Raw genomic sequence first — 25,260 nt, forward strand, 5'->3', positions numbered from 1 at the left:
TCTCTGAATCACTGAATCTCTGAATCACTGAAACTGAATCTCTGAAACTGAATCTCTGAATCACTGAATCTCTGAATCACTGAAACTGAATCACTGAAACTGAATCACTGAAACTGAATCTCTGAAACTGAATCTCTGAATCACTGAATCTCTGAATCACTGAATCTCTGAATCACTGAATCTCTGAAACTGAATCACTGAATCTCTGAATCACTGAATCTCTGAATCACTGAATCTCTGAATCACTGAAACTGAATCTCTGAAACTGAATCATTGAAACTGAATCTCTGAATCACTGAATCTCTGAATCACTGAATCTCTGAATCACTGAAACTGAATCACTGAAACTGAATCACTGAATCAGTGAATCTTTCCTGGTGCTGAGGCGAAGCCAGCGGTGCTGCAGGGGAACAGGAAGTGACAACAGCTTAAATTGGGTGATTCTTTTTTTGCGGCAACATTTCGGCTTCAGGACACTTGAAAAAAAAATTAATGTTTTAAGTTTTAAATATTGTGTTACAACACTGACATGCTTAACAATAAGAAATTAACAATGGGAAAGTTCAGGACTGGATGAATTAATAATTACAGGTGTTTTTTTTTACCATTGTCTCTGAATGTGTTCCACCTGTTAGGAACATTTACATGTTAGGAACATTTACATGTAGACCACAAATAGTTAAACATGTAAATTTAGAATAATGACTTTTTCTTAAACAGTGTGTCCCTTTTACTATATAATATGTTTTATTTTTGAAATTGTAACGCATCATGTAGTTACGAATCATTTATGTCTTTATTGTAAAAAAAAAATGTTTGTTCATTATTACTGACAGGATTGAAAATATTGGTAATTTTAAAAACGTATATCAATATGTGCATTTATTGGTCTTCATTTCCCAACATGGCACAGAAAAATTCACAGTATTTAATGTTTCTGTAACAATATTTAGTAAAAACATGTTTTTATTAAATATTAATGGAACATAACATGGTGGATTGTCCCATAACAGGGTGGAAAATGAATGTCTTCTAAAATCTGACGATTTTCATCATTAGTTGCAGAATTGCCTCCTTCAAGTCAAAGTATAGGCAGAGTATTTGTCCTGGCTCTATTTGGGAAAACAGGTGACATCCCTGTAGTGGATTTTCCCCTGACAGGTACTCATTGTTCCCCTCACAGGAGTCAATGGGGGCAACTAGTTAAATGAAAACAGACAAAAAGACATCTGATAATACCTCAGACTACTCTGCAACTCTGTTCCATCATCTGACATTTTACTTAAAATGATGACTTTCCACCCATAACAGGGTGAAACTTTTCTAACTAATCCACCTGTAGCTCTTTATGCGGTGAACATTTAGCTAGCCAACCTTCAACATAATAACAAACCTTTAATGACTAAATCTAATGTAATGTTTTTTAAATTCTACTGAATAAACATTTTTCACAATCCATCCTAACAGGGTGAAACTTTAAGCTTTACTCATCCAGGTTTAACATATTTAAGATAAGAAAAAGTACAGAGATGGTGACAGTTGAAGCTTACTTTGTTTTCATGGTTGAATTTACTTCAAAACCTTTGATGTCACTTCCTTTAAATGGTTTTTATGGAATTTTAGACTTTTTGAAGGCAAAAAGGAAAAATCCTAACGGTGGAAAGTTAGTACTGGAACATGTATGAGGAAAATATCAAATAAGAAAAATAGTTTCGACAATAATGTTTAGTCCAGTCAATCAACTTATTGAAGAAAAACATTAAAAATATATATTTCTCATAGTTTAAACTTCATGAGGAAGTCTGTTACATGGCTCTGGGGACGCAATGAAATTGAGCATGTCGGTCACCAAAAAGGAGTGTAAAGAACAAAATATTTAAAAGGCATTTAATTTATATTTGAATAATGGCAAACGAATAAATATATAATTAAAATACTTTGATGCAAATATTTGGCACATTTTACAAAAAATAATTGTAAGCAAAACATGGGGACATGGAATGTAGCCGCAAAAAAAGAATCACCCTTTTCCTTTTTTACAGGAATATTTGCTCTCATATGAAGACCCTCAGTTTACCACATAATAGTTGAGTTCTTAAAAAATCACGAGGGAAACGCTGAGCGGTTCCATTTAAATACTTTTATTTACACGAACTGATTTCAGGCTGGTTTTTGTTGGCCAAAAATGTATTAATATCCATTTTTCATGTTTTCTGTGATGTACTATGCATATTGTGATTTTTGTATACATCTATAAATACCATATTTTCCGGATTATAAGACGCATGCTAAAACATACAGTCAAAAAAAAAGGTAATGGAAACAAAACGGTAAGTTTAGTTGAACTTTATTCGACTATGTAACAATACACTCACATTATTTTTATTCTTCTTCCACAAATCCATCAGAGTCCTCCTCTTCTGTATCTGAATTGAACAGCTGCACAGTAAAAAACAAAGTGTCAATTTAACACCTATAGAGTTGAATTTAACTCCGTTTCAGATACTTTTGGTCCCACTCAAATAGTGTCAAATGTCCTCTATAGCCAGTGCAAGGGCGTAGAACGAGTCTGTCATTGGGGGGGACGCATATCGGAAACCTGACAGATCAGTAAATATCTTAAGCAGAAATGTCAAACAGTTATGCCATCAACACATCAGTAACGCGTTACTCTAATCTGACCCTTGTTTCAGTAACAAGTATTCTAACATGTTACTATTTACAATCCAATAATCAGATTAAAGTTATGCAGTATAATGACCATCATTCCAGGATGAACACTCACTTTAGCATTTGCCTCTCACAACTAGCAAGCTAGCTAGAAGAATGCTCAAAAACTAGCTAACTTTTAAACAAAGTTAGCAGTAAAATTTTGGACATGTGACTATCCCAGAATTAAAACGGCTTAACCTAAAAGATTTTGTTCTATATTTGAAAGTAAACTGACAACAAGATGTTATAACCGGGCGATATTCATAGCAAAATTCCTGACAGATCGTTTACCTCATTCAAACGGAGTTTCTCTGACTCCGTCTGCTGCTGCCTTTACTCTGAGCCGTTCAGAGGGGGGAGGGGCAGGAAGCGCTCCTCTGAATGCGCTGTTGTGCGCCTTCAAAATAAAAGCACGCGAGTGGAAGATTTTAAAATTCTTCGCAACAGCGGTGAAATTATTGGGGGGGACGAATGTGACTCTCTCCAATATTGGGGGGGGGGGACATGTCCCCCCGCTTCCTATGCCTATGGCCAGTGTCAAATTTTCAGTTAATTTTTCTTATTTTAGTGTCAAAATTAACAAGTCAGTGAGTCAAATTATTTAACACTGTTTGTTTACTCTCTCCAGAGTAATACTGTTATTTTTATGGAGTTAATTTTACACTAAATTTACTTTAAAAATGTACACTTTATTGTGTTGTTTTTTTCCTTTGTCCAGTTTTTTACACATGTAAATAATGCTAAATTTTAGCATTATGACTTTTATAAAATCTACCAATCACAATAATCACAAAGCTATAAGTTCACAGTGACATTTATTAAAGTTTATGATCCAGTGACATAATTACTGTAACAGTGTCAGTTTAATCATCTTCAAAACAATGTTCACCAAAGATGGCAATATGGGACAACAAAGAGAGCAGTGCCATTTGCTTTATACAAAGATGGTTGACGTCAAACAACAAAACCTTGCATCATTTTAGTAACTTCATAACCATGAAAATGTTCATGAAAAGTTACTGTACTAAAGGCAATGTAAGCAGCAACAATTTGTCTTAACTATGAAGTTCATTTAACCCAGTGTTTCTCAACCTTTTTCGGGCCAGCGCCCCCCCAGCCCTTATCCAGGTCCCTCACTGCCCCCCACCAAAGAATTTGAAGGCTACTTTGTACTGACTATTATTTTATTATAAAAGTTACTATCACTATTGTAGATCTTTTGATTTTTATGCTTGTTTCTGTATTTATCATCAAAAATAATTTCCCAGAGAACAAAAAGCCATGAGAATAGAAAATATTTTCACAGGTGTTTACAAAAAATGCAATGAACATTCAACTTAAAATCAGTAGGCCTGACAGCAGCCAATCAGAGTGGAAAAAATATTCTTGTTTTGTGCCATTTTCTAGTTGTTAAATATTCCAGAAAATGATAAAAGATGTTCAACATGCCAGTTTAAACTTTGAACTATTTGCAAACCGACTGAGCTCTGCAGCATTAAAACATGGATAGAACTGTAACTACATTAATCATAGCTCTTCTTCTCTTCAGTGTTTCTGTCGGTGCAGCTCTGTGCTGCCTTCAGGAGAATGGGACATCAGAGTATCATCCATAAAATTTCACCCACATGGCACGCTCACCATCAGTAATCTTCACTCATCACCTGCTGCGCTGCCTAATCATCATGTTTCACATCATGTATTAATTTTTCCCTGTTCAGCGTCGGATTCTCCGTTTTTATGCCATAATTGACATCTAGTTCGTCGCTCTGTTTTATGTCCCGCTTCTCCTGTTTCTGAGTTTTGTGCAATGTGCGCGTCGTTGTTTGTTTTTTTTTTAACCCCCTATAGTGCGAAGCGTTCAGGAAACGTATAGATGGGGAAAAGGCAGACTGACATAAACCTTTTAAAACAACTGAAACATTTTCGGTATTCCGATTATTGAAATTTAAAAGTGCTGTGGTTCCGTTGTTCTATCACCCCCGTTTCATACCGGACCACTTACAGCACCGGTGTTAACGCTATAAAATGAACGCCCTCTATCGTGGTATCACTATGGAGGGATTTCTTTATTTAAATGGGTTCATTTTTCAGAGGGATACACAGTGAGGGTATCGTGATTTTAGTAATTAAGAGCGATTTTCTGTTGTCCTTCCATGGAAGCGGGCAGCTTTCAAATGTAAATAAAACACTTTTTAATATAAGTTGCTGCTTTGACATGATCGCAGAACTGCCAAAAAATATGTACAAAAATACCAGACAAAGTGAATCACAGCAACATCATCAGCAGGTGTAACGCTGAACTGATGTGGTGAAGCTACCAGTAGCAGGAGAGGAGCTGCGCCAAGAAGCTACAAATACTGAAGAGAAGAAGAGCTGCCATCGATACAGTTGCAGCCAAGCATGTTTTAATGTTACGAAATACAGTTTTACCAAGTTGCTCAAAGTCTATACTGGCATTGGTGTGCATTTAAGGTGTAAAGTTTACCTTCGACCAAACGCCCCCCAAAGGAATCCCAGCGCCCCCCTTTTGTAAAACATTCTGCCAGCACCCCCTGCCGTACTCTGAACGCCCCCCGGGGGGGCGGTACCACCCACGTTGAGAACCGCTAATTTGAATCTTATATAGATTCAAATGAACCACTAACATGACATCTATTTACATGCTTTCTAAAACCAGAACCAGAACAAAGACTACGGATTAGTTTAAGGTGCTAAACAAGGCTGTTTGGTGCATCACTGTCACATTTGCAGATAAAACACTTCATTGTTTGATGTCACACTAATGGAGCATTCTTGCTCTCAACTCTGCAACTCTGGGTGTTTCCTTTGTTTCTCCAACATCTATGTTGTAAACGGTTGTTTGGAGAAAGGTGATGAAGTTGGTCAAGGGAGCACTGTATGACGTACCAAACACATAATGGGCCTTAAAGAGCTCATCAAGAGCTCCAACTGAACATGTTGCCTTACATGGAATAGCATGGTTGTCAATCACAATGAAGAATGCATGAATACTGCTTTGGATGGATCCCTGGGCCAGGAGGTAGGGCTGGATTTGTTGCTTAATTTTGTCAAGATGCTGCTGCACACTGGTTCCAACCTACATTAAAGAAATTAATAAAAACATGACAAAAGTATTGTGACAAATTTCTGAATGAAGATCAGACAATCAAATTTTGAATGAAGAAACTGAATTATGCATTTTTATCTTTAAACAACTGTTTAGCAGTACCTTTAGAAATCTGATGAGGTGATCCACTGCTTGAGATGCAGACATCTTACCCGGCCTCCTTTGTCCTTGTGCAGATGCTGGTAGCAGATGCAACATAGCAGACATGTCACTATCCCAACCTACAGAGCAACAGCTTCAGGTTACCATCATCCCACTAACATATGAATTTGTCACAATTACCTGGAAGACCAACATAGCCAACTCTGCATTCCCCAATAAATCCAAGAGCTCAGTGCTGGGTTCCAGGCCATGGCTTTCCTTTATGACCTTGGATTTGAGACTGGTGGGCCACTTCTCCAAAAATGTGTTGGCAGTGCCTTCACCAAACAGGAGTCTGAAATCTTGTTCTACCTGAAATGCATAAATAAAAGCATTTCACACAGTGATAAGACGGTAAATGGCCTGTACTTGTATAGTGCTTTATGAAGTTCAGAGGAGCCCAAAGTGATTTACACCACATTTAGTCATTCACATGCTGATGGTGGTGAGCTACATTGTAGCCACAGTTGCACAAGGGAAGACTGACTTAAGCAATGCTGCCATGTGCCACCGGGCTTTCTGAACACCACCAGCAGGCAAGCCAGGTGAAGTGTCTTGGCCAAGGGGAAAACCGTTTAGAAAGAGTTGTGGTTCAAACTGGTAATACACAGGTTACAGGACACACTCCTATGATTGTTGCCACTGAATATTGTAGTAGTGTAAGAGATAAAGCTGTCTTACCAGTCCTGGTGTGTCCAGAAACCGTGGAAAGACAGAAGACATTCTCTGCTTTCTTTTCATCATTGACCATTGAATGACTGTAATGGAAGGTAGCCTTCATCTTCTTACGGACCGTGTCATCATCAGCAGAGTGTTTCAAAACAGCAATAGCAGCTTCCACTTCCTCATCTGACAGCACTTTGTCAGCAGTGAAAACCCTGGAGTGACCATGGCCTGGTCCACCACCTTAAAAAGAATGTTTTTCTCAGCCACATATTTTACATTACTTTACATATACTCACTATTGAGAAAACTTACTTTTGGGAGATTTGCTACCTGAGGCACTTCTTTCCTCTGCAGTTTTTCTTTGAATGGTCTTTAAGCACCATGCAAGGTATCCTGAACCGCTGTGTCGATCATAGTAATGCTCCTAAGTCAATAAATACAAGCAGACTTACCATTCCATAAACATCTTTGAAGGTAAATATATATGCTTAATGTTGCTAAGACCCTTTTACTTGCATATCCATGTTTTGAAAAGAGGTCTTCCAGATGGGGAAATAAGGCAACGATCCCCTGAGCATGCATCACTCTGACGCTTTTAGGAGGGGATGATCTGATATATGATCAAACAATGAGTCACTAAACTGACATTTGAAAAACAATTCAAAACCAAAATGTTTCTTTATAGCCTCAGTGTATGATTCTTACCCATTATCATCCGTCTTCTTGTTGCATCTATCAAGCATTTAGTTCTTGCATGCTCTTGCATGATTCGCTCACCACCAGGCTTTATTGTCAAGATTTTTTCAATCAACTTCAATTTCAAAGACAAAAAAAATGTAAAAACTCTTGAACCACTAAAACTAGAAAGTACATAAACAATGCTAAATTAAATGTAATAACTTACTGCTTGCGCCTCATAATTTATGTGACATGGCCTTTTAGGTTGACTTCCTTCTGCAGTGGCTTCTTCTTCTGATGGGCCACACATTGTGAAATTCAGAATGATGGTATCATCAGATGTGGCTGAAGATGAAGATGATGATGATAGAACAGCACCTGCAAAAAGTAAAGCAACAGCCTGTTTAGGAGAACTCTGATGCTCCCAAACCAGCTTGTAAATTAAATATATATCCATCCATCCATTTTCTTCCGCTTATCCGGGGTCGGGTTGCAGGGGCAGCAGCTTCAGAAGGGAGGCCCAGACTTCCCTCTCCCAGCCACTTCTTCCAGCTCCTCCGGGGGAATCCCAAGGTGTTCACAGGTCAGCTGAGAGACGTAGTTCCTCCAGCGTGTCCTGGGTCTTCCCCGGGGCCTCCTCCCGGTGGGACGTGCCCGGNCTGAAGCTAATGCTAAAGCTCTAGACCACACGGTATTTAGCTGAAGCTAATACTAAAACCCTATTCTAACACAGTATGTAGCTGAAGCTAATGCTGAGGAGTTATACCATCATGTTATTTAGCTGAAGCTATTGCTAAAGCACTAAAACCATGTTGATACCCACCATATGTCAATAACAGAATATGTGTTAAAAAATTGTATTTCACCGTCAGTGGGATCAAATTTGTTACTGTTAGCGTTTTAGGAAGTGATACTTTGGAACAGACCTTTCACTTATAGTTTTAGTTCAATAGTTGCTCAGTATCGGTAACACCGTTGCTGAATTTGCCCAATTAAGCACATTAGGGCTTTGGTCAGAAAGCACACAGGACATCTGTTTAAGTCTAAACTAAGTGTGCAAAACATGTTCATAGTTAGCAAAAACACAAAAACATTTGGTCCGCTACTTGAGCATTCACGGATTAGTGTGCACACCATCGCCTGGCACCAATAGGCCCTCACAGAAGATGCTGTCAAGGCTGAAATGAAGAGTAGAAGTTGACCGACTGTTATTATGTTAGTCTTAGATTTGGTAATTAGGTGCAATAATATGGTGAAATTGTTTAGCAAAGACTACATGTTGTTTAAGCACACATTACAGCAGAAGGTAGGCAGCTTGACTAGAGTGTTGACTGTAATCACTGTCTATCAAGGTGGAGTTTGTTATGAAACTGCCTTCTGAAAGGAGCTGAAGTCCCATGGCAGGAAGACCTTTGAGCTTATCAGAGCAGTCGCCCTAAACATGAGGCAATACTTCAATCATAATGTACATCAATGTTCCTGATGAACTCCCAAATCCCTTTTGTTTCATCTTGGTTGGTGATTCTGGAATTTATTAGACCGCAGCTTTCCTCCTTCTTCATAACGTGCAGCTTTAGAGTGCTGAGTAGGGTGACTCCCTTCAAGCATTATGAGAAGCTTTGATGTCTTAGTGTTAGACACAGAAAGCTAAAGTTTCTCCTAGGCTTGAAGTAAACTTTTAATTTTACCAGCATATGTCTTTTGACACAAATATTATATAAACATAACATATTAACATTTCTGAGCAGCCAAACCATAGACCACTTGAATCTGATTGGATGGAGTTAAAAATTATGGTGAAGGTAAGGAGGCCTTCCAACGTGAGGTAAGTAATCAAAATCCTTGTGGAGTCATTCAAAACAGCTGGTCAGCAATTCTAAGGGTTTGATTGCTGCAATAAATATTTTAATACTGATTTCAGTTAACCACATTTTCCTCATTTTTATTTTCCCATCATCACCATTTTCCCTCCTACTCTAAGAGGCTTTTAAGTTAAATAAGAGCCTACAATCTGTAGGAGGGGGGGAGTAAAAGTCTGTGCAAATGACAGATATTTATATGCATAGCAAGATACTGAAATGTAATAATTTGTCAAATTCAACTTCTTATATGTGATATTGTGATTATGACCTCAGTTAAATATGTTGTGTAGCTCAAGAACATACTAGATTTCCTCAAATCTTAGCTCATATGTTGAGCAGCCATGTCAAAGCAAGAAGTTTCTATTTACTATTTTCAATGACATGCAATTGGTTATGGCATGTCTATGGCCATAAAAAAGACATCACTGGTCGTTTTTTCTCTCATTAAAGTTAATATGTTACACGTTAAACAGAAAGGCATCATCCCCCTTTAAAATTAAAAGCTTTTGGCACTTCCATGTGAACAGCAGCCTTTCACAGCCGAACAAGATTAAAGACAAAGCAGAGTTGATTCAGATGTCTGAGTGAAGTCTACAGTTGCGTCTTGACTCCATGATTGACAAAAAGCAATGCAAATGTAGTTTAAGTTTGGGAGTTTTATGACTGATACCAGGAGTGGAATTTTCAATTTTCAGCAAGGCACTGTCCTGATGTGGCCCCCAACAACACACTCCTATGTACACTTATTGGTGAGTTTTAGAAGAAATACTGTATAAGTGTAGAGCTATAAACATCTTGTATCCTTCCATCCGCCCATCCATTGTTGTCTTTTTTTAGATCTGATTGCAATGGATATTTGGAGGGGAACCCAAATATCCATCCCCCTTTAAGGCTTTCCTTGATTCTAGTCTAGAAGAGAAATTTACTCCCTCCAGTTTGTTCTGTATCTGGCTCAAGGTCTTCTCCGAGCAGGCTGTGGACAGAAAACCTCAAAAGGGTGATGAGGTGGTTCAGGACACTGATAAGTTCAGAAAGATTCAATCAAGTATTGCATTATAGAGAAAGTACATGTCTAATCATTTGTAACCATGGAGAAATGGCCCATCATTATCTTGCATCACATATACAGAAAAAACAGGTTAGCATTTAGTCTTTTTTGTACACTTATATGTATGCTTTGGTGTAAGAGGAATTAATTGTCATTATTAATAATGTCATTATTAATGACATAGTGAAATAAACTGTGGTGTGAGTTCAGGCAAAGTCGGCAATTTGATCAATATATCAGGAGGGAGGATGTATAGGTTAAGTTCAAAACTAATTATTTCCAATGTTTTTGTAAATACCTCCATCTTATGAGCTCCAACTATGTGTGCTACATCCACAAACTACATCGATTTGAACAAGTAGAAGCCACAGCTATGTTGGCAAAAAAAAAAAAAACTTGGAAAAACAATCTTAGTTTCTTAGTCTCACGTGATTAAGTGACATAGTTTGCATAGAGTCAACAGCAATAATTTAACAGTTTTCTGACCACAGATACATACTAGAGACATCACTTCCTCACTTTAGTTTACCTCTTTTTGGTTGCTTAAGAGCCCAGTTTCATTATCATTTCCAGCGAACTGAACTGGATTCCACTTGTAAATGATCCAAGACCTACATTTATAGGAAGACCAGGGCTTGCCTTCTTGGTCCATACCAGAGCTCAGATGAGCTTTTACGTTAGTCAAAACAATACAGGTCCCTCTAAAGGAGACTGAACTGCTCTGAAGAAAAAACCCTTTAATGACTCTACACTCTTTCTGGTCCATCAGTTCTCTCAATATCCATTTAGCCTCACATCTGAGTGGTTTATGTCTTCAGAAACAGCTGTAGTACATTGCTTTGCCATTTATTTCCTGCAATTCAAAGAGCATTGTCACACAGTTACACTCCATTGAAAGGTACCAATGTGTAATCAGGAAATAAAAGCATAACAGGATTTTCCTTTTCTTATTCACTTACAATCTATGTGTGATTTTTACACGCTGTTAATTAGCTTAGTACAGAAACTCCTTGCTTTTGGCAATGCTGTGGGAAAGGGAATGCATTCCAGGCTCCACCATTGTCACCTAATTAGCATATCTTCCAGCATTCATGGCATTCAAAAGCTTTTTTATGTTTAAATAAACTTTGGGTGCGCTGCAGAGGCTTGGACTGCCTCCCAACAGTTATCAAATCCCACCCTATAACAGAACAATTGAAACTATAAACCTCCTCTTAAAGCCTAAATGGAACAGCATGAGGAGCCAGACTTCAGAGAGGATAGTAAAGTTTTAGCTAGCTGAGGGTCTTTTTAGGGTGGCTGTTATTTTAAGGCTTTGTCCCGACTCAAACAAATGCTTCCATAAATGGCTTAAAGCGAAGAACCCAAAATAAAAAAAATCTCTTGAGATGTCAACACTTCATATCTGAGGAGTAATACTGAACCCAACAGCTGTATCAGAGACCTTCTGTGTATATCTTCTTGACCGTCAGGCTAAACAATCAGAGAGAGGGTTTACACAGACCTCCCGTCCCTTGATTTTGGAGCAGCTCCAAAGGGAAAAGTCAGCACTCGCCTCTCTGGCTGTTTGTCTCTTGGAGTGTGATCACTCAGGCAGGAGCGAGTTCACTCAAGTGTGTATGCTGTCGTCTGTGACAATATGTGTACCTTTGGTTGGTTTTGTATATGTCTTTACAAGAGCCAAGTAGGGGTGCTTGACCTGAGTGGGTCGCAGTTCAAACGACAAGATAGTCCCCCCTCCCCAGGTCTGTGTCTGGGGCTTTCTTTAAAAGCTTAATGAAAAGTTCCCTCAATAGGCGCTGCCAAGTGATTGCTTTGTTAAATCATTGAACCTCAGCTCTCTCTTTTTTTTTGTCTTTCGTTGACTCCCTCCTCCTCCCACATACTCTCTGTGTCACTTTTGCAACAGAGTATTCCTCTTTTACTCCTCAGTCCTCCTTCCCTTGCAGGGCTCAAGCAGAGATGCTGTTGAGTGAAACGGACCCAGCATGTGTGAGTCGAGATGTCAGACTTCGACTTCCTGCTCGGCTCTGAAGCGTCTGACGTTTAATAAGAAGCGAAATTTATTGGGGGATAAAGCAATGCCCAGGCAGGTGCAACGTTTCCACTCATGCTGAGTTATGGCTGTGTAAATAAAATTAAAACTCTACAGCGGTCGGCTCACCACTAGACGTTTGGACTTGCTGTAATGAAGACCGGCCAACTTATCCGAGTTGCCATGTTTCCTGCTCATATTTCTGTTTTGTGCCAATTGTGGTTGCTTACTTAGGATCATTTGCATTTCAAGACGAGACGAGATTTGACAATGCCATAAGTGTTTTTCATTTCACAAGAAAGAGGCAAACTAGATTTTTGCAAAGCTTCAGAAAAAACTTTTGATTAGTCCATAAAAAGTACTTCTCATGCTTTCATCAGTCTATGCTGATGACACTAAACTGTTTGGTAAAGAATCCCAGTTCAGTGTAGAATAATCCACATAACAAATTTAATGTAAATCTAGTGGAGACTTGTGTAGCCCAATGTTATGAGTTTGCTCTCTGTTAGCTGATGTCAAGATGTCAACAGTCAAGAACGACTCCCTTTCTTATAAGATAGCAGCATATAATCACTGAGTTTATAGCCTAAAGCACACCGTGACATATCCAGAGCCCATAATGATAGCTAAAGCTACACTGTTTTCTTAAAAAACTACAGCTACAAGGTAAAAAGAAGTTGAAACTCTATGATTAAGAAGTTGCTTAATTTGTGTATCATGGAAAAGGGTTATAATGACTTCTTGGCACACGATCCCAGGTTGGTAAAACACCTGGATACTTTCGGTCAAAGTTTAGTCTGTCTTGCAAAATAAAATCAGTTGCCGTCAGCATGTGGTTTCCTCTGGTGAAACAGATGTAGCACCTCTTTCACACCATTTCATTTCTGTCTTGATGAGAAATGCTGGCTATTTCTCATCTAATAGCCAGCATTAGATGAGAAACCCTCCAGCAACTGCTATGCACTTCCTAATGTCGCCGACATAATTTGATGACCAGCAAAACCAAAGTGCCTCAGATTTTTTTGGCCATGTTGGAAAATCCCAACGCATTAACACTGGTCTCACACTCACCTCACCACAGTAGAGGAAATGGAAACACATAAACAGTCTTCACCCACTTCAAAATAAAAGCATGAATGTAAACCTCCAACTCCTTGAAGAGTTCTTGACATTCAATGACCAATTCTGCTACATAGATGTCGAACTTTATTCAACTAAAAGTTTACAAAACAGCCAAGCAAATTAGAACTTTAGAGTTTATTGAGGAAGTTAATTTAGAGGAAGCTAAGCATGCTAAACGTTTTAAAAGTTAGCAAAAGCTCTAAATGAAAAATTAGCTTTTCTATGAGAGCATTAGGTGATTAGATCAAGTGTGCCGACCATGCCATAGCATTTCTGCATAAATTAAGGTATTATACTGAGATTCAAAAATTTGGGGTTTTCATTAGCTAGAAGTAATGAAAACCTCATTACTTCTAATGGGGTTTGTAAGTAATGGGGTAAATGTACAAATTTGTACATTTTTACATGTAAATGTAAAAATACATAAACATTTGTATGTTGTACAAATGTTTATGTTGTACATTCGTTTACAACATAAACAAATGTATAATATGTCACAGGAATGACTGAAACAAATTATTTTTGTGTGTTTGTTTATTCATTCATTTATTATTCATTTATTCTCCTTTATTACACCTGGGAAGAAACCTTATGATTAAAGAGAAAAACCTTCATGGATGCTCTTTGCTTTTTTTAAATTACAAAGACATTTGGCGATGTTTATATGGATTTCTTGTTATTGTCATTATCTGCATATGTGATTTGTAGGGATTAAAACAATGGAAAAATTCTGAAGTCATGTTATTGAACTTTCTATAGGAACATTTTCTCAGTTTTTAGATTTATGGCAATGAAACGCATAAAAATAAACACACTGAAACAAACAAGAAAAAGGCCAGTTAAAGGCAGCACCCATGCAGCAGAAAGCGTGCGTGCGGGAACACGCACAAATAAACCTATTGTGTTATTTCTTGGGGGAGGGGCCGGGGTCTGTTGGCATGCTTAAAGGCTCCTGTGACCTTTATTCAAACACGGAGAGTGACAGGAAGGACTTTCAGCCCATTTTATGTGGACCGCCTGCCCAGCCAATGGAGCTGCCCAACGCTAACGCCCACTTGTACTTAATTGCGCTTTACGCTCTCACTTGGTCCTGCTCTGACGAACACAAAGACTTCTCTCACAGAGTTCTGGGATGAAATGATGGAAAATAAACTCGCTGGCTGTGTGACACGGACAGCATGTGCAGAAGCTGTGAAAACGGAGCCGGTTTATAACGTGGATGAAGCGAATCTGTCTGGTCAGAAGCGGAAAAAAAACTGACAGATTGTTTGTTTGTGTAAGAGCAGCAGCTGCTGTCCATCAGATTAGATAAGGGCGTGCGAGTCGCCAGCTTTATCTGGGACTCTGCGAGTGTTGATAGTAAACTGGACAGAGGTTTCACTGAATCACCGTGACAAAAACAACCCAGTTGGACCACATGAGGAAACATCTGAACTGTTTTTTTTTTCTCATGTTTTCTCTTCTTGTTTATTCAGCTCCTGATGGTGATGTTAGATAATCTGCTCTCCAACATGCACTGTATAATAAACAGAGACCAGAGCTGGATAAATGGACAAACCCACACGGCATGGTAGAGTTAGAGCTCTTCTGATTTTGTTTAAATCAGAACTGTTTTACCCAGAACAGTTCTGATTTAAACAAAAAAGAAGCAACTAAATGTCTAAAAACCGCAGAACAGCAAAGCAAGAATGTAACACTGGATCACAGCAAAAACCACAAATACAAAAAAAAAAAAAATTCTAGAACTGTTTAGATAAGTGTTAGAATATTTTCAGCCAAATGACATTCACTTATGCTGGAGCTGATTCTGGCTGCAGTCTGAGCTCCACTGAATGTCTTTCAGTTTGCAGCAATATGATATGCTGTGAATGTTCCAGATGAGCACAGTTTTCATTGGAAAGGCCTTCTCTACAAAGTCTTTCAATGTACTTGTGTTTTCAACGAAAAGCAGGTAGATTCAGATGATAACAGCGTTTTATTTAGGGAGGTATTTTAGACAATAGTGATCTCAGGTCTAATCCATATTCATCATGAAACTATCATGACCTGAAATCTGTGTGACATACCTTCTCTGTAGACCACCATATTCAGTGAGGTCCATCTTGTCTCTTATAATATAGCAGTATAAGTGGCTATAATACCATCATACATAATTTGATTAACAAATAAAACATAGATTTATTTTATATTTTGGACAAACTGAGCAACCTTCACTCACAAAAAAAGGAAAAGTAACACACCTGGTCCTGATGCAGCAGAACACTGTGAATTCCACACCTTTAATCCCAATACACAAGCATTATTCAGAACAGGTCTGCATAAAAGAGCAACATGCATACTTCAAAGATGTGACAGGTCTTGATTCTCCAAAAAGAAATCCTCCTATTTATTTATTTATTTATTTATTTTTATATTTTTCCAATACAGCGGCATACAGAAAAGACAGAAAAGCTATTATGGCAAGTTTGGGGTGCCAACTGGAGAGAAGTGCATCTTTGGAAAAATGTTTTCCTAAAGAAAAGCACATGTGGCTCTGAAGGATTGCTCCCCCTAAAGCTACCGTCAGAAAAGTAGAAATGAGAATTGCAAAGGGGGCTTTGCAATTCCGTCACGTAGTCTGGCTCCGGACCGGTTGCAGAGCAGTCTGGGTATTCGGTTGTTTTTTTTTTCTGCTGTTGGTCTGGAGCAAAACTGATGTTTCCATGGTGTGATGGTTCGTCGTGGATGCACTGATGACTACAGTGGAAGAATCATTTTAAATTTCACAGTTCTAGATTTTTATTAAAGAATTATTTGACAAACTTTTGATAAACTGAACCTTGCGCTGACTTTGGACCTTAGAAACCGAGTCTTTACGTGAATAGCGAGTTTGTTCTGTTCATTTTAAACCGATTTACCTCTTAGCCTCTTTGTTATTATTTCCTTACTATTTTTGGTGATGTGTTACAGGTAAAAATTCTGGAGAAGCAAAAAAAATTAAATATTTCAGATCTATGCTGTCAATATTAAATAAAAGTAAAAGTAAAGATAGAAAATACCTTTTAAAATTGTGAATTTTTGTATGACTATCATTGCCTGAAGGTATATGATTAAAAGAAGTGTTGGACACATTGAAACAATTTCATTATCAACTTGTTGTGTTGCTCATGTTCTTTGTAGCATGACAAAAATACCTTTATTAATAGCAACGTATTGCAGTTCGGCTTATATTCCTAACATCCAGGGCTCTGAAAAACTAAAGTAACCCTGGTTTTGACAGTAACTATTGACACTCACCTATAGCATTCCATTAATAATGTTTATTTTACATATAAATGAACATGTAAACAATAAGGTCATTGTACCTGCTGGGTTAAAAGGATAAAAACCAGTGAGGTGGCTGGCTGACAGCTAATTAGTCATGTTCACTTTCCCACGTTCATTACATAGAGGTCATGAGGAGTGGGCTGCGAGGCTCTGGGGATCAAAACGTGATAACCTCTGCTGTCAGGCAGACTGGCTCTGGTATGAAGGAGTGGACAGGATGGTGGTCCTGGAGAGAGACCACCACCCTCTCCTCTCAGACTGGGAGAGGTAAAACATGAGGAAAGATAAAGCACATCATAAACAGTAATGGCTTGAAAGGAAACAGGTGTGGGGGGGAAAAAGGAGGTGATTAAATAAAACGCATACAGTGCTGGGTTAAAGTATGTGTACCTTGTATATTGTGTTCACAGGTTGTCACAAAATCTTTGTAGAACCTAATTTTACTAAAATTACAACTAAATGCAGGGCATCCGCGCATCCTTAAGTCTTAATTTCATGTATCTAAAATGTCTTAAATTTGTTTAAGAAAAAAGTAAGTTGGCCTTAAATATGCTAATCACTCGTCTTAAATGTTGCCATGGCAGGACTATTTAATCCTTTATATTCAGGAAGATTCTTTTCTTGCAGCATGTTTCTGTGAGGTAAAGGTTTGAGTCATGTACAGACATCTTTATCCCTGCGACTCAACGCTAACTAACTGCTAATATAACCTCGCTAGCTAGCTAACTTTTTTGCCACTATCATGCAAATTTATCAGCAGTTGGCTGGGTGACATCATTCCTCTTGCCAACCCAAATGATGATATGACGTAAACTCTGCAGTTGGAGGTTTTGTGGATTTTAAACATGGCGTTAAGCTATTGAAGAATTTTATTCTAACAAAGTTGTTAGGAAAATACAGCTGAGAAAGAGGAGATTAAGGAAAAGCAGAAGAGGATGGAATCAAGAGAATAGAGCCACAGATGCAGCTGTGATGACAAATAAGGAAAAGATTAAGAGGAGCTGTAATCAATGCCCTCAACTAACTTTAAGAATGTGGCAAAATCTATCTTCTCTGTACATTTCTACTATTATACAGGTCTTAAATTTAATCTATAATGGTCTGAAAAGGTCTTAAGAAGTCTTAAATCTGAGTTGTTGAAACCTGCAGAAACACTGTAAATGTCTTTACATGTAGGGATTGAAAGCTTCACCTATTGTTCTTTACAAAATGGAACAAACTCCATTTTAAGGCTCGCCACAGTGTCTCATTGGGTCTGGACTTTGACTGGGCCGTCCTAAAACACATGTATGCTTTGATCTAAACCATTCCATTTTGTGATGACATGTGAGTTTAAAGTCATGATGGAAGGGGGATCTTTCTGAATTAAAGTAAAAACATGAAAGACAGTTTTTTATTTGGTCTTTTACATGAAATCCATCAAAATAAATTGAAATTTGTGTTTTGTAACATGACAAATTGTAAGAAAGATGTAAAAAGAAAAATAGCCAGAATACAGCTGGTCCAAAGAGGACATAAAGCAAAAGACAGAAGAAAACACAGACAGAGACGTGCTGGCAGACCAGAAGACGCTTTGATGAAAGCTGCTGATTGACTTTCCAGGATGAACAAAGTCCTTGTATGCGCCGGCTGTTATCCAAAAGAGCAGCTCAGACTGACACTAATTATCCATAATACCAACATAGAAATAGCAACGCGGGGATTCTGGGAAGTATTGAGAATGACTGAACTATGTCTGTGTTTTAAATAGTTCTGCTGCTGTTATCGGGAGATGCATCTCCAGAGGTCAGAGGAGGGATGGAGGATGAGATGGAGTACCCTGCAGGCGGCTGGACAATGTGGGAGTGTTTCAGAAATATTTTGGGTTGGAGCATGTTGTAGGGTATGCTTGATGTTAGTTTAACATGTTAATTACATGTCTTCACTTCATGGGAGGTATTGTCTACTGATAGACAGAAAGATTGTTAAATATTTTAACTTGTCGTTCGTAGCCATATTACATCTTCAAAAGTGACAGCAGACAACGGTTTTTAGTGCATCTTTAAATGACATATTACATAGAAAGAAGAAGATGGCAGACGCCCCAGAGGAAGTAAATATTTATTCGAACTGTAGTCAGCGTTATTTCTAGGCTAGCATGTGTCCAATGTCCCCATGGCAACCAACTGCTTTATTGGGCGATGGTTGACAACTTTTACTCTTAATTCCATCATTAAGTAGGCCCAGGTAGGAGTAGGCCTGTCACAATAAGTAATTAATCAATGAATCACATGACAAATTAAAACGAGCTCAATAATTTCCATTTGCACAATTTTTCGTTTTTCTCTTTTCTCTCTTCCTACCAAAAACTGGATGACTGAAGTCTTTAGTCTGTTGCTTTGGTCTCAACTAGCTCAAATAGGGAGCTAGTTGAGTTGAGGAAAATTTGTAATTCTGACAGGCACGATAATGAATGTTTGGGCAAGGTTCTGCTGGGATACCTTACCCATCTGTTAACTAAGCATTGTTTCAGACTGTGTACACACCTTAGTGGAGACAGTTCTCCTTTATTATTAGTACTCCTTCATGACAATGCTCCCTCCCACAAATCACACAGAAATGGTTCAGAAATTGTCTGACTAGCACAATGATGAGTTTGGGATTGACTTGTTCTCCAGATCTCAATCCGCTTTATCATCTTTGGCATAAATTGAGCAAACAAGGCAAATCCACGGAGCCCCTCTTTTTGACCCTTAGGACAGACTGGCACTTTTAGGCAGATAGTCATAATGTTTTGGCTTGTAGGCGTATTTCCAAACTACTGCTGTTCTTTGAAAATGAGTTCAATGAAAGCTTTTGCAAATTTGTGACATTGTCTAAGTCTGTTGAATAAAACACTTAGACAGAAAAGAAAGACGAGGATAAAGTTCTCTACAGACTAAAATCATACTTCCTTGTTTCTACCATTTCCTTATGTTCATCTGGTTGCATCTATTGTTTTGGGAAAACCTTAACATAATGCGCTTTAACTGTGGAAGGTATTTGCTTGAAGGCAAGACGTTGGGGGTTTGCTTGAGTGAGTTTTTTTTTTTTTCTTTTTAAAGATAGCAGTCCAAACACAACAATGATATGGTAGACTGTGTATGAGATTCAGTGGGGGCTGGTCAGCATTGGATAGAGAACACAATGGCAGTGTTTGTTTGAAACCGCAGTTATCCTGAACTGATCTGACATCTGCACCCATTTCTGGAGTGCAGAATAACAGCCGAGTCCAGGGATAGATATATATCTCAAAGTTATAGTTGGGCCTCACAATCAACTAGTGCAATAGATTAGAGTTGATTTATTCTTTTTTTTGATCCATAAAACAGAGTCAGGGTGGATTCTAAGTGCGGAGCAGATTTTCTGAACCGCATTTTGTTCTTTGTCTAATAGGAACTGGTGTGCTTACGTGGTGACGAGGACAGTGAGCTGCGTTATGGAGGACGGGGTGGAGACGTACGTCAAGCCAGACTATCAGCGGTGTACATGGGGCCAATGTCCCCGGGTCCCGTGAGTATCTCCTGCCTTTTCATGTCCTCTGGTTTCCCCCTTCTCTAACTATGACGTTAGCATCAGTATTCATCCTTGTCCTGCTAACTTTCTGTCCTCTGAATTTACATCCTGTCTTCATCCATCGGTTTCCTGTCTAGAAAAACTCATTTCCCTCAGCTGTTTTCGTTTCTACTGCCCTACGAGTCAACAGAAGGTTCTGGATATAACTGAGCTAGCTGTATGATCAGTCTAACCTTAGAGTGCCATTATCCAGGAGCTAATGGCTAACATTTTATGCTAATGTTTTATGAGGATGACAGAGGGTGGACACATAGATGAGTTTCAGACTCATTCAACGAATTAGAATATTAATGAAAAGGATCATTTATTTCAGGAACTTTGTCACTAAGTGAAACACTTTGTATAGATTAATTACACACAGATTGATGTTTGAAAGCCTGTATTTCTGCTAATTATGATGATTATGAGATTAGCCAAAATGGTCAAGACAAAGCCAGTGATCAACTTCCAGGTGATAAATGAAGGTCTGTGTTTACCTGTGGTTACCATAACAATTAGAAAGTGCCTGCGTGAAGCAGAGCTGTAAACAATATGCCCCAGAAAAGTCCCACTGTGGAAAAAACAACAGTGGCTGAAGAGGTTTCAATTTGCCAAAGAACACACTGACTTGGCTAAAGACAACATTTTATGGATAAAAACAACAGTGGTCTTGTTGAGTCTAGAGGCTGCAGAAATGTTATCAGATAACCTTTAAACAAAGATTTTCAGTCATGGTAAAGTTAGTAGCATGGTGGCTTGGGTCTTATGGTATACATATGATATTCTCATGCCATAGTGTTGGGTTTATCTTGCATACATGAGATCATGGATCGGTTTAAAGGGGGACATCAAAGAGGAAATGCTTTCAAGTGGATGTTTCAACAAGGAGTCCAGTAAAGGAGAATCATCTTGGTTCCAGACCAACATGAGTAATGCTACGGCATGACCAGTCTATCCCAAAATGACAGTTTATTGTTTTTTAAGAGGCCAAACTTGTTTTGTTATGCCATTATTAATATATGGGTGTAATTTAGAAGCGTTTGGAAGCAAAAGTTATTACAAGGTTTTTCAGCTTTACTCACTTTTTTAGATGCAGCATTAGTGATTTAAACCCAATAGAGTCATTTGAAAGAAGGTTTGTTGCAGTTTATCTTTTACATGTTTGACCGAGCTGGTCAACCTATTGCTTTTGTCAGTATAACAGCCAATGTATTTATTTTACATTGGCTGTTATACTTCTAATTGCACTTACTGAAAAAATTACATTTGTGTTGTTTTTACGTGTTTGACCGAACTTGTGAAGCTATTGGTGTATAGCTAAACCTCAGATATTTGTGTTGGTGTGTCAGAACTGAAAAAAGTGGATCATTGCATCCGTAGTGCTAAGATGCAGTAACATAAGAAGATATAAGAAAAACCTCACAGGCATCCCAGGATCATGTTGCAGTGCAGAGAGTTGGTGGCCCAGTCTAGTCTGTCTCCTGGTCCGCTCCCAAAACTGCAAATCCACCACCAGAAATATGCTATTAACGGGACTCTGTAAGCGATTTTTCCAAATGTGGATGTTGCGCTCGCATGAAACCGTTACTCTGCCTGTGTTTCTCCTCTTTTGAAGTTCTCCCTCTGTTTCGACCTTGGCCCAGCCGTTTGATCCCCAGGCCTGCCAGGGGCCTCGGCGTAAACCCGGACTATGCTAAGAATGAAGCCAGTAGAGCTCCAGGCACCACAATCTAGTCTTTCTTCTTAAAAACAATCTCTTCTTCATACCCTGGCTCTCCTCTGGCTTCTTTCTCTCTCTTCCTTCAGCTCCATAAGGCTCATTCTACGCTCTGCCTCACAATGATTTATTTTTCCATCAGCTGACCTTTCTGTCACCTTGTTAAAGCAGCCTTTGCAACCTACAAACCTGTTTATGGACTGATACAAAAAGAGGATAAAAGTGCAGTGTGTCCTGGCCAGTGTGCCTCTAATGCTGCTTGCATCATGTATTGATATTTCTGGCTAATTCTGTCCTATGTCTGGTACTTTAACTGCGACGGGGAGACTCTTCAGGCACAGAGTTGAATGACACGTTCATGGGAAAACTGCAGCAGCGAGTTCCAAATAAAACATTTTACATATTTTTGGAGGCCATTTATGAGCAAGTGACTCTGATTTAGTATGAGATAAATCCAGTGGATTTCTGTTGGAAACGTTGAGAAATAAAAGAGGCAGGAAGAACATTTTAATCTCCAACAGCAGAGATTATCCTGTCTGTCGGCTGATAGCCAGCCGTTCATTCTGTGGATGTCAACAGTGAGCAAGAAAGCCTGAGTGTTCAGGAACAGTTACAGCTTACTGATTGGGATGTCAAATTATAAATTGAACATAAAAACAGGGAAATACATTTGCAGTCTCAAAATATACTAGAACTTCAAGCAGTTAGAAATGGGTTCCAAGCCCGACTCAGCAAGTCTCTACATTCTTCTTCCTGCGTCCGTCAACTCAAGCGAGGGTTAGGACTCCTTTGAGTTATTCCTTAAATCGATAGTTTTATGTAAAATCCAAGTTTTTTTTTTATCTTTACATAATGTTATAATATTATTTCCTAATCAAAAACTTGTAGTGTTGCGTTTATTCTTTCATACATGTTTGAAAAATCCTTGAATCTCCATGGTAACCTAGCTCCACCTTCGAGGCACAGCTCCCCCTCAAAGTTTCCAAGCTTCCTAACTTCTGCCTCACAGAGCAGCCCCTCCCCCACTCAGCTCCTTCAGACTAGCTTTCTATTGGTTTATCCCATGAAATGACTCGGAAATATTTTTCTGTGATCTCCAGTTACCGGACGTACAGGAGGCCGAGGTACAAGGTAGCATACAAGATGGTGACGGAAATGGAGTGGAAATGTTGCCACGGTTACTCAGGGGAAGACTGCCACCAGGGTCCTCACGGGACCCTTGACACTTGGGTCAACGGAGGGCAGACACAGACGCCACAGCCCGGTGGTGGAAGGAAGGGCGAACAAGGTATGACGGTTTAATGAAGTTAAAAGAAAAAAACGAGTGAAAAAAAGCTCGACTTCATGCTCCGTTCACATCCAGACTCTTTCTTTTTCTTGATTTGAGGCGAGAGCGAGAGAATCCAGGAGCTGCAGGACACGATCACCGGACTCAAAAAAGAACTCCATGACATGAAGACCACCATTGACGGCATAAACCAAAAGCTGTACGTGAATGTTGTCCATCCATCAAGTGCCTGTGTTACTGGTGAAGTGCCGTCACCTGCAGGCTGTAGTCCTGTTTACACCAGACCGGCTAGCACTAATACGTCCGTTTCTCCGCACTTCCTAAACCAAACATCTGTGCATAATTTACAGTGTCTCAATGTTTATGGCTGTTGGTCAGTTTTGGAGAGCAGACATCCTTCTCTAGTCAAATATACAGACTGGAAGAGATAAACAGTTCAGTCTGAACAAGATAACACGATAGCATGTAAATAAACCACAGAATCAGTGGCTTCTTATTTGTCCACTGGATACGCCCCCGTTCCAGAAATGTGTTGAGACACTAAATACTCAGGTTTAGTGTTTTGTCGCAGATCTTGATTTAGGTCTACGAACCTCTGCGTGTTCTGGTTTGCAGGCCCAGCCTGAACGGGGCCACTGTTCCTGCGGATTCAGCTCAGCCGTTCATGAAGGAAACCATCAACACCATACAGACCAAGCTGGACCATCTCTACAACAGAACACAGGTAATCCATATCATCGGCTTTAGTTCTGGTCTCTATGCCATTATGCAAAAATTGAAATTACGAGAATAAATTTGCTCAATGGAATCTCTTCCATTGCGCAATTTAAAAAGAAACTCAAATTTTTCACTGATGCTCTTTTGCTGTGTTCTGTTCCAAAGATCACTTGGTAAAAATTATGCTTGGAATTCAAGCTTGTATTAGTTTTGTCATAGCACGTTTTCCCACAGGGATTCAGGGGGTTTTATCTCTGGATGTTTTCTTTGGAAGAAATGGCCTCTGTCTTTCAACCCCAGTCCTTAATCCAGACAGATGGACAAAGCAGTAGATTGTTGTCATTTATAGATCATAATCAGTACTTGTCAGAAATCTGTCCAGATCCTTCAGTATTATAATCCACTTTCTGTCCTGTGTTTTCATCACTCTTAGAGAAGCTTCCAGTTTGAGGAATGTCACTGTTGTCCAAACGTGACGCAAACGTCTTTTTGTCCAAAAGATGATACCTGATCAAATTATTCAAAAGAATGAAAAACTGCAACACAGCAGCACATCTTCAAAAAGCCTTGTTTTTTTGTTTTGATTTGTTTTTGTGAGAAAATGATCCCTTCTGATGTGTTAGACCTGTTGTTCTCTTTCCTACATCAAATGTACCAAACTTTAAGGGACGGTGTGGTTGCGTTTCTGTGCCCTGTTATCAAAATATCAAAAACTAAAAGCTGACTTTTAAAAAACTAAAAAGCTGAAAACTAAAAGCTGACACAATCACAGGCCATAATCTCTGATTCTGTGATTTAGGTCCATGATGAGACACTGCTGAACATCAACAACCATTTGGGGAATGGAGGGGGAAATGACCTGGATGGAAATGTTGGGCCAGGAGGAGGAAGAGGAGGGGACCAGCTGAACACGCTGAAGGAGGAGATCCTGACTGAGCTGGAGAGAAGAGTCTCTCTGTCCTGCTCATCCTGTCAGGTACAGATAATCGGACTGTAATCAGATCAAAAACATATTCAGGTATTAAATTGTTCTGCTGTAATGATTATGCTGCACTACTCATGCAGCCTAAAGCAGTAAAACCTAATGGAGCCATGCAGAGTGATATATAAAAACAACCTTCTCAAGAAACTGATAAAATAAATTAAAAATGAGTTTAAGGCGATATTTGATAGAAACGTCTTCGGGAATTAAAGTTTCTAACAATAACAAAGCAATATTTAATTGTATATATAAAGAGCAACACTGTTTGCAAAATAGCAAATAGCAA

The 25,260-nt window shown here is 38.9% G+C and overlaps 1 protein-coding gene and 1 long non-coding RNA gene across 3 annotated transcripts in view; one reads left to right on the plus strand and one right to left on the minus strand.

The window, feature by feature from the left end:
* Positions 1 to 25,260, plus strand: part of emilin1a (elastin microfibril interfacer 1a) — a 46,826-nt gene that overhangs the window by 7,317 nt on the left and 14,249 nt on the right. Inside the window, exons 2-6 of the mRNA XM_015038423.1 lie at positions 20,112 to 20,228; positions 23,088 to 23,275; positions 23,375 to 23,474; positions 23,891 to 23,999; positions 24,792 to 24,968. Of these exons, the coding sequence (XP_014893909.1) occupies positions 20,112 to 20,228; positions 23,088 to 23,275; positions 23,375 to 23,474; positions 23,891 to 23,999; positions 24,792 to 24,968 (691 nt within the window). The remainder of the gene's footprint in view (positions 1 to 20,111; positions 20,229 to 23,087; positions 23,276 to 23,374; positions 23,475 to 23,890; positions 24,000 to 24,791; positions 24,969 to 25,260) is intronic.
* Positions 5,179 to 7,041, minus strand: LOC106951109 (uncharacterized). Of its 2 annotated transcripts, XR_001425751.1 has the most exons (4): positions 6,959 to 7,014; positions 6,662 to 6,886; positions 5,942 to 6,292; positions 5,179 to 5,809 (listed from the first exon to the last, which is right to left on the minus strand). It is a non-coding gene; the product is annotated as an uncharacterized LOC106951109 (long non-coding RNA). The 2 variants fall into 2 exon arrangements; XR_001425750.1 differs by having other exon boundaries at positions 6,662 to 7,041.

Source organism: Poecilia latipinna, unplaced genomic scaffold, assembly GCF_001443285.1.
Source record: "Poecilia latipinna isolate Pla-1442-1.1 unplaced genomic scaffold, P_latipinna-1.0 Scaffold441, whole genome shotgun sequence".
NCBI lineage: Eukaryota > Metazoa > Chordata > Actinopteri > Cyprinodontiformes > Poeciliidae > Poecilia > Poecilia latipinna.